Source organism: Lupinus angustifolius, unplaced genomic scaffold (assembly GCF_001865875.1).
Source record: "Lupinus angustifolius cultivar Tanjil unplaced genomic scaffold, LupAngTanjil_v1.0 Scaffold_58_2, whole genome shotgun sequence".
Taxonomy (NCBI): Eukaryota; Viridiplantae; Streptophyta; class Magnoliopsida; order Fabales; family Fabaceae; genus Lupinus; species Lupinus angustifolius.
In genome coordinates this window covers 45604-54806 of record NW_017722795.1, presented here as the reverse complement: position 1 = coordinate 54806, position 9203 = coordinate 45604, and the positions used below count along the sequence as shown (strand labels likewise).

General features: G+C 33.8%; 1 protein-coding gene across 12 annotated transcripts; it reads right to left on the bottom strand.

Annotated features, from left to right (window-relative positions):
• Positions 1-1535: 1535 nt before the first annotated feature.
• LOC109339109 (protein IQ-DOMAIN 31-like) lies at positions 1536-7960 on the bottom strand. Of its 12 annotated transcripts, XM_019576492.1 has the most exons (10): positions 7678-7958; positions 6743-6890; positions 6215-6559; positions 5695-6039; positions 5227-5517; positions 4456-4644; positions 4184-4264; positions 2830-3370; positions 2035-2781; positions 1536-1786 (listed from the first exon to the last, which is right to left on the bottom strand). In XM_019576492.1, the coding sequence occupies exons 2-10, from the start codon at positions 6839-6841 to the stop codon at positions 1755-1757; spliced, it is 2670 nt and encodes an 889-aa protein (XP_019432037.1). In that variant the 5' UTR covers positions 6842-6890; positions 7678-7958; the 3' UTR covers positions 1536-1754. The 12 variants fall into 12 exon arrangements, with proteins under 12 accessions (XP_019432037.1, XP_019432031.1, XP_019432040.1 ...); XM_019576486.1 differs by having other exon boundaries at positions 2035-3370; positions 7678-7957; XM_019576495.1 differs by having other exon boundaries at positions 2035-3370; positions 6269-6559; positions 7678-7957.
• Positions 7961-9203: the final 1243 nt, after the last annotated feature.

The following is a 9203-nucleotide window of genomic DNA, read 5'->3' as shown; positions in this document are numbered from 1 at the left end:
TTTCTCTTCTTTTCTATTGCTTGCTTTTCGGACGTGTGCTCGTCGGATAGACAGCTTTGCTCGGATTTGGAGCTACTCGTCTGTGATGTTCCAGGAGGGGGCATGAAGAATTGAGGAGAGGCAATACCTAGCTTTGGAGTTAGCCACTAGGAGTTGCTTATCGTTTTGTGACTTTTGAAATACTGACGGATTCATCGTGTTCATGTCTTTGTTTAGTGTCTTTTGGCGATGATTAATATTTCCGCCCTTTCTTGTTGGATATGTATATTCAGGAAATGTTGTACCATTTCAGTTACCGTTAGGTAACCGGTTTTGATTTCCGCGTTATATGTTACTTAAAGTGATGTCCCGGAAAAAAAGGTTTTTAAAAGGAAACAATTTTATATCACCAATTCAAAAAAAAAATTTACTCACTTTTCCGCGTATTAAATAAAGAGTATTTTTCGGGGCGTTACAATAATAGTTAATAAATCGATGATAGATGATTTCCTGACAATGTAAATAATACTTACACCGTAAGTGTACTCATATTAAATCCATAAAATTATCTCCTTAAATGAAATTGTGATTTTGTTTTGGCGTTTCACCTTTTTCATTATCAAAATCCAACTCAATAGGCAATTATAAGCAGTAAAGTGTAATTTGGAATGGGGAACTCTTCCGTATATATAAAGAATATAGTGGGTTAAACCTGCTCATAAACAGAATTCATTAATAACACGCATATGAGTAGTGCCCAATAATAACAGACCAATAACAATATTGATTACAAGAACACATTTGATAACTTTGACATTCAATTAATCTATCACTATAAAATACAAGATTGACTTTAGTAAACATCAACACCTTTGTATCAGTTCATATGTACATATATTTGTATCAATTTGGATTTGAAAATCCGTTAATATCTCTAGATACAACAAAATTTCATTATTATTTATTTACACATTGTCTAAAAACAATGCTGGTGTGGCATAAATCATGGTTGTTGAAGTCAATAATTTGGACTAATTATGTGATGTTACGTCAGCATGTTTATATGGTTTTAACAAAAACAAATACTGGGGAAAACTACTACTTTCTTACAATGTGTGCCCACATTATTGGCTATTCTATTTGCACATTATTGGCTATTCTACTTTCTTATATAATCATGCTTGAAGTGAATTAAGCTTCTAGACAACCTTAATTATGGTGTTACAGACTTAGAGGTTGAAATTCAAGAGTCATTATTTTGGTAATAATCCCCCGAATTGAAGATTAGTCTCATAACTATAGCTACAAAAATACAACACAGATAAAAAAGATCAAGTCTAACTTATTTAGTTATATTTTTTGAAAAAACTTTATGAAGCAGGCCAAAATAAAGTTTAAATAAGATATTAAGATTACATCATCTATCCTATTAATTGCCACTGTGATTTGGGTTTCTTTCACATTGTTTATTCATAAATTATAACCTTTGCAAAAATATTAGGATGTAGCATTACTAAATATAAATTTGATATGACATTCATTGAAATAATTGTTTGAACAACACCACAAAGGCTGAAAATTTGATATATACTCACCAAACCAAAGTACTCCTTACTAAAAACAAATTGTATACAAAACCCTGATCACAAATATTATCACTCTTCTGTATCTCTAACCACAAATAATAATGATGAGTACAGAAATGTAAAGCATAGTTTTTACTCTATTAATTTTTACCTCCTTCAAGTATCTTAGTTCTGAAAGATTATGTAAAATCACCTTCTCCATCGAGGTTGGATCAACTTCTCTGCAATAAATAATATCCAAAGAACAAAGTTATTAATGGAAACAGTAAAGCTTCAACAACAAGTTAACAACCCAAAAGACTCTATGAGAATTTATATTGAGCATGCATTTCAGTACAAAGATATTTGGTTGCATGCTAGTGTATTGTACTGCAAAAATATATCTACAAAAATTCGCAATCAATTGAAAAAAAGGCAAAAATATTCGAACTAGAGCTTTAGCCTATTAATAAATGAGATAGTAAATGCTTACCAGTCCCATTCCCATCTCTTAAAGATGAGAGAGATCTATCAGTTCTTATCCCTCCTCTGCCACTTATAACCAGTCTTTCAGATCTTGGAGAAAATGAATCTGAGTTGGCATTAAGTGACGATGAGAGTGAAAGTCGTCTGGTTACACTGTTATTGTCTACAAAAGCAGAAGCCGACCTTGGAGAGCCTTGTGCTCTTATCCTAGCTTTTGCAGACTCAGTAGGAGCCATATAGCTGGGTAGTCTTGGAGTGTTTTGTGAATCATTATCTTGATCATTAAAATTAGCGGGTAGCGAAGCTCGTCTTTGGTAATTGTTGCTGACATAATTGTCACTACCACCACCACTCAGTTCCTCACTGACTCCTTGAATTGCTTCATCTATATAATTATTCATCACGCTCTGCTGCAAGAAATCCATAGAATTATCATGTGGGTCATTATCAAGCTTGTCTCCCACATGTTGTCTGGGACTTTTGTCAGGGTCAGACTCTTTTGAATTTGAAACTGCCAAATCTGTCATTTTCTCTGAGGAGACACGTTGGTCCAACTTTGAAACCTCTGTGACAGTATGATCTAAAACATCTATTGTTCCTTCATCTGTAACATTTATCACGCTAGTCTTCGAGAGAGCAAAGGGATCACCGTGTGGCTGATTATCATGCTTGTACTCTACTTGCTGTCCTAGACTTTTCTCAGGATCAGACTCTTTTGATTTTGACACTGCCAAATCTTTTGCTTTTGACACTGCTAAATCTTTTGCTTTGGACACAGCCAAATCTTTTGCTTTTGAAACTGCCAAATCTTTTGCTTTTGAGACTGCCAAATCTTTCATTTTCTCTGAAGAGGCACTTGAGCCCAACTTTGAAACATCACTCACAGTATGACCTGAATTTTTCCTAGTGCTGTGCTTTCTTTTCTCATCAACAACCTCAGCTCTATCAGAAACAGACTCCAGCCGAGATTTAACAGAACTACTTTTCTCAATTTCCTTACGTGGATGTTCCTGAGCTGAAAGCAACAGACGGTTTGAATCCTTTTTGAGGTGCTGTTTATATTTACTAGAACCAGAACCTGAACCTGATCCATCGCCAGCTTTTACAGAAGGAGATTTCCGGGTATTTCTTTTAATTTGTCCCTTTTCAACTGTTCGATGACTGCCATTTTTGTCATTAGACAGAGAGTCAAGTTTCTTATTCAGTTCTGGAAGAGGTGGCCAAAAGTGTGACCTTGTCCAGCGAGAAAGCCACTCCTTAGCCAGATTAGGGTCTCCATGATAAAATCTGAGAGATAGAGGAACTGCTACAGATGATGAAGCCAAAAGCTGAAATGGATACTGAATGTAACAAGTTTTTATCAAAAACCAAATTTATAATGTGTGACTAATTACCTTCAAAAGAATAAGAACTAAAATGGAGAAATAAAAGAAAATACACCATTTGTTCACAATCTTTATTATACAATTCAAATTCTTGAATCATATCAATAAAAGAGTGCCAATTTGGTACAATGCTAAGAGTTACCAACTTACAATCAACATTCAAATACAAGGTTAACTAGTCCAGTGACCAAACATAGCCTGTCACCCAAACTATCAGTGCACATAGATGTCGTTCTCCATGATGCTTAGAAAAGACAGACAATTTGAAAATTCCTTGAGTATTAAATGATAAAGAGAATTGAATTGAAACATATACTGCATATAAAATGTGGGGTAAACAAGGTCATGAACCTAGAAATACAGTTAAAACAAAGCCGTGTTCCAACTAGGTGGGGTCAGCTCAAACAACGCCGTAACTTTCTAGCATAATTCATGTCCATTGTCAAATCACTTATATCTAAATCCATCTAATATCACAAGACATATAACATGAGACAATTTTAGGAGCCCAAAAGTTGAGCAATTGTTTTCTCATTTAAGGCAATAAGTACTACTGCTGACAACATAAAAGGTAGCTTGATATTAGGAGCAAGTAAAAAACACAAAACATCTTAATAAATCAAGGGAAGAAAACTTCCATAGACGTAAATATTAGGTGATAAATAATATGAGCATTTTCAGTTAACTGGAACAACTTCTTCAGATATTTGAAGTACCTAAAAGAATCTATTTACTCTGTCTACAATGCATTAAAACAGAAGTTCCTACCTTGCGAACAAAGACAATATCACACAGCTTTTCTGACTGTGTTGTTGTGATTACTCCAATAGAATTTGAACATTTCGGGTCCTAACAAAAAAAATGTTGAAGAAGCAGTTAGTGAAGTAATAGAAGGGTAGGGAGAATGCAATTGATGAGTTTCGCCTTTTCATCTATGTCATGGAACATGTTCTAATGTTCTAGAACATACCAATGGTGTGATAGGAAACACCTTTTGATATGGATTATTGCATTGATTGAATTGGATCAATAACATGTACCTTACGAATTTTCAGTACAGCAAGCCCAATATCAGAACGCCTAACATTGTAACCACGAACCAATGCTTGAAATTTAACTATTCCCTTCACACAGTGATAAGCAGAAACGGCTTGTCTTCTAACCAAGTGGCCACGAATAAGAGCTTGCAGTTGTATGATACCTTTTTGTGTTTGAAATGTCAGACGAGCCTTCAATGAAGTTAACAGGAATTACTTAAAAGCATTTATTAATTCATTAAACATAAAAAAAGACAGCTCAATACTCGAGGCTCCCACCTGGCGGGTCATATGGAGGGTAAACATGTGCAGCCTTACCCTCGCAAGCGAAGAGATTTTTTCAGGATCTGAACCACCACAAGGTCATAAGGCAAACAACCTTACCATTATGTCAAGGCTCGCCCTCTTTCATTAACTCATTAAACGTATATAAATAAATTTTGCAGATGATGAATAAATGCTTAGGAAACTTGCATTTGATATCTTATAAATTGTATATATTTTTAATAAAATATATTATGAGAGAATTTTAAAATAGAATGCATTAACAAAATGATGGATAGACAAGGTTATAACTACAAATGGAATACATAACATTTTCCATTTTTGTACAACTGAATTTTAAAAATTAAAACTGAAATAACAGGTTGCATTGGTAACTGTCAACATTTTAATTGCAGTCAGGTATGGAATGCTTGTGATGTCTTCGAATGATTATAACTGAGATATATCAGCTACCATAACAGGACTGTATAATTATAAGTAAGTGATTACCTGATAGCCTCTAGAAGCAGCTTGAACTGTTGTAGCGGCATCTGTTAGCCCGAGTTTCTCAAGATCCTCCTGAGATCCAAAACTAACAACAGCTTGTGCATGAGCCTCTTCATCCCCAGCTGAAATAATATCATTGTCATGCGATGAACTAGTAATTACTTCCTTCTCTGAAAGCACTCCTTTAGTAGCATTAGCTCCAGAAATTGGTGAGGCTATCACCAAAGAATCCGCAATTTGATCAGACATGGTTAAGTCAGAAGATCGCAGCTCATCCTTGTTATCCGAAGGTTTCTTTATAAAAATTAAAATAACAATTACAACTTGCAGAATTCAATAGTCTAAAGTACTTACAGACTATAGGTAACAACAATGAGATTTTGATCCTTCCATACTTTATTTTAGACAATACACAATGATTTTACATAACAAAAGTAAACATATACGAGTGTCAATCAACAAAATACTTACCAAAATATCATCCTTCTTCGATGATTCAGACTTTGATGATGTGTTATTGATTACCTGATAGCCTTTAGAAGCAGCTTCAACTGTTGTAGCTGCATCTGTTAGCCTGAGTTTCTCAACATCCTCCTGCGATCCAAAATTAGCAACAGCTTTTGCATGAACCTCTTCATCCCCAGCTGAAATAATATCCTTGTCATGCAATGACCCAGTAATTACTTCCTTCTCTGAGAGCACTCCTTTAGAAGCATTAGCTCCAGAAATTGGTGAGGGTATCATCAAAGAATCCGCAATTTGATCAGACACGGTTAAGTCAGAAGATTGCAGCTCATCCTTGTTATCCGAAGGTTTCTTTACACAAATTAAAATAACAATTACAACTTGCAGAATTCAAAACTCTAAGTACTTATAGCCTATAGGTAACAACAATGACATTTTTTCCTTCCATGCTTTCTTTTAGACAATGCACAATGATTTCACATAACAAAAGTAAACACAAATGGGTGTCAATCAACAAAATACTTACCAAAATATCATCCTTCTTCGATGATTCAGACTTTGATGATGAGTTATCGGTTACCTGATAGCCTTTAGAAGCAGCTTGAACTGTTGTAGCGGCATCTGTTAGCCTGAGTTTCTCAAGATCCTCCTGCGATCCAAAATTAGCAACAGCTTTTGCATGAACCTCTTCATCCCCAGCTGAAATAATATCATTGTCATGCGATGAACTAGAAACTACTTCCTTCTCTGAAAGTACTACTTTAGTAGCATTGGCTCCAGAAATTGGCGAGGGTATCACCAAAGAATCCGCAATTTGATCAGACACGGTTAAGTCAGAAGATCGCAGCTCATCCTTGTTATCCGAAGGTTTCTTTATACAAATTAAAATAAGAATTACAACTTGCAGAATTCAAAAGTCTAAGTACTTACAGCCTATAGTTAACAACAATGAGATTTTGTTCCTTCCATACTTTCTTTTATAACATAGACAATACACAATGATTTTATATAACAAAAGTACACACAAATGGGTGTCAATCAACAAAACACTTACCAAAATATCATCCTTCTTCGATGATTTATACTTTGATGATGATTTCTTCCTCGAGAGTAAGTTCTTGAACCATTTCCCAGGACTTCTTCCTTTTCCCATCACGGCAAAGATAAATACTATATAAAACTCAGAATTCAAGCATCAAAATCTGCAAGAAGCACGGACAATTGAACCTCAATTACATTTTAATTAGGAGAAACTAACTAAATCAAATAACCGAACATAAAATAAGAAAAAATAAACAGTGAACCCCAAGTTTGGTTCCCAAATTTTTTTGCAAACCATCAATTTGGTGATGGAATCACTATCACATCAATTTGAGGAACTTTTTTGGACATCAAAATAGACTACAAGTTACCATTTACACCAAATTAATCTCTTATAAGAAGATCAAAATTCATCATTTCGGAAACATTTAATGTTGTTAATCTTTCGAGCACCAAATGTTCCGAAAATCTTCTGAGGACCAAATTGAGATTTATTCCAATAATAAATCAATTAAATAAAGGGGCTTCTTTTCATGGACAGCATGACATATATCCATTTTCAAGTTAAAGTATACATTAACTAAGACAGTAGTGGCATGCCATAAAACCACACCTAGTTAGAAGTCATGCACAGAAAATACTATAAAGGAATTAAGAAATCCAAAAACCAAATCTCACTGCTTATTTATTTTCAAATACAGGCAACAACTATAACTACAAAGTCAAAAGGAACTTAAATAGAAACCTTGGAACTGCAATTAATTCTGAACAGCACTAACCTTAGGAGTTAGTCAACTTCACATTTTTCTTACAAATAACACCCAAGTTTAAATCAGCAAAACCCAACATAAAAACGAGAGCTTTTTTACAAATGAGATAAAAAAAACAACAAAAAAAACTACCCCAAGTAAAACCAAGCTAAGAGAAACAACATCAGAGTCCCAGAACCTGAAAATGGATGATCAGGATCCCAAAGCATCCACCATAGGTGAAGAAATGGTTGAGTAGAGGAGAATGCGTATGAAGATCAGAGTTGGGAGAGTGAACATGAAGAGAATTGAAGAAAAAGTTACGGTTTTTGGTAGAAGGAAGAGTTTTGGTAGAGCATAAGTCACTACTTTTTTAACATCTGTCATTAATCATTAGTATTAGATATTTAGATAGTAGTTAATCAAGTTACTTAGTTATTATCTTCACTCTTAATGGTTAACTTATTAATCTAACACTCAACTATTTAACTATAGATTCATAAATGAGTAATGTTATATCTTCTTACAAATCTTTCTTTCATCATCGACTAAAAGTATTAAAAAATAATCAACAATTCTTGCATTTATGTGAATGATGCATGTAAAGAAGTTAGTTCACTAGTATATGATACTAGATTGATCATAAAATACACGCCCTTATAGAAAAATCCATGGAAATAGTATAGAAGCTAATTGGGGTGAATATTAATTTTATTTGCCTAGAATATATAAGTGGTTGATGAAAAGACAATGAAATTAGATGTATGAGGTTTTAAGTTGTTGCACATACATGAAATAAGATAGGGAAATGGGATTGGTATAATTGAAAAATGGGATTAGTATAAAAATAATAGGAAATATGATCATAATCTTAAAGTTTGTATAAAGAAATAAAATTTTATTTTGATGAATGCTTATGCAATCTAGTATATGCTAGAGGGACATCACAAGATAAAATTTTGAAAGGATTTGAAATGTGTTGTTCATGAAATACCTTTAGACGAAAAGATTTTCCTAAGAGATGATCTTAACAAACATATCAAGAAAGACATTAGAAGATGTGAATGTTTTCACGAGGTCATGACATATGGGAAGCAAATACACAAAATAATGATATTCTAGATTTCTCTCTAGCTTCTAATTTTAAATAATCAACCAAGTTTTGCTCGTGATGGTGTGCAGCAAGTGCGTAACACATGGTCCATGATTAATAGCAGCCTAAAAATTTATTTTTCCTATACAACTAATTTTATCTCTATGTGACAACTAGGGCTGACAATGAACTGAACCAACTCGGTATTCGTTCGAAGTTCGATTCGTTATTTAGCTCGATAAATTTGGTTCATGAACCAAATGAGCCAAACTTGAGCTGGAAATTGAGCTCGTTAAATAAACGAACCAAACTCGAGTTGGATACAAAAAAAATTAATTAACTATTTAAGCTGTCCAAATGAACCAATTGAACTGAGCCGAACAGTTCGCGAATTTTAAGCGAACCGAACTCGAGCTAAAAAAATAACTCGTATCAAACTCAAGTCGAGTTTCGAGCCAAACCAATCCTTATCAAACTGAACCAAGCTGAACTCTGGTTCGACTCAATTCGACTCATTTTCAGCCCTAGTGACAACTATGCAATTGTTTTTATTCTTTTTAAAATTTATTATGTTGTTAATTATTATACTCTAGCATAAATTTGTTCAATATTTTGTCACTTATAATTATCAA

What these genes read in the sequence shown, in the direction of transcription:
- LOC109339109 (XM_019576486.1), bottom strand. Translation starts at nt 6,841, where the DNA reads ATGGGAAAAGGAAGAAGTCCTGGGAAATGGTTCAAGAACTTACTCTCG. An exon ending in CGAAGAAGGATGATATTTTG is followed by an intron (nt 6,040 to 6,214) that starts GTAAGTATTTTG and finishes ATTTGTGTAAAG; the next exon opens with AAACCTTCGGATAACAAGGA. An exon ending in CGAAGAAGGATGATATTTTG is followed by an intron (nt 5,518 to 5,694) that starts GTAAGTATTTTG and finishes ATTTTTATAAAG; the next exon opens with AAACCTTCGGATAACAAGGA.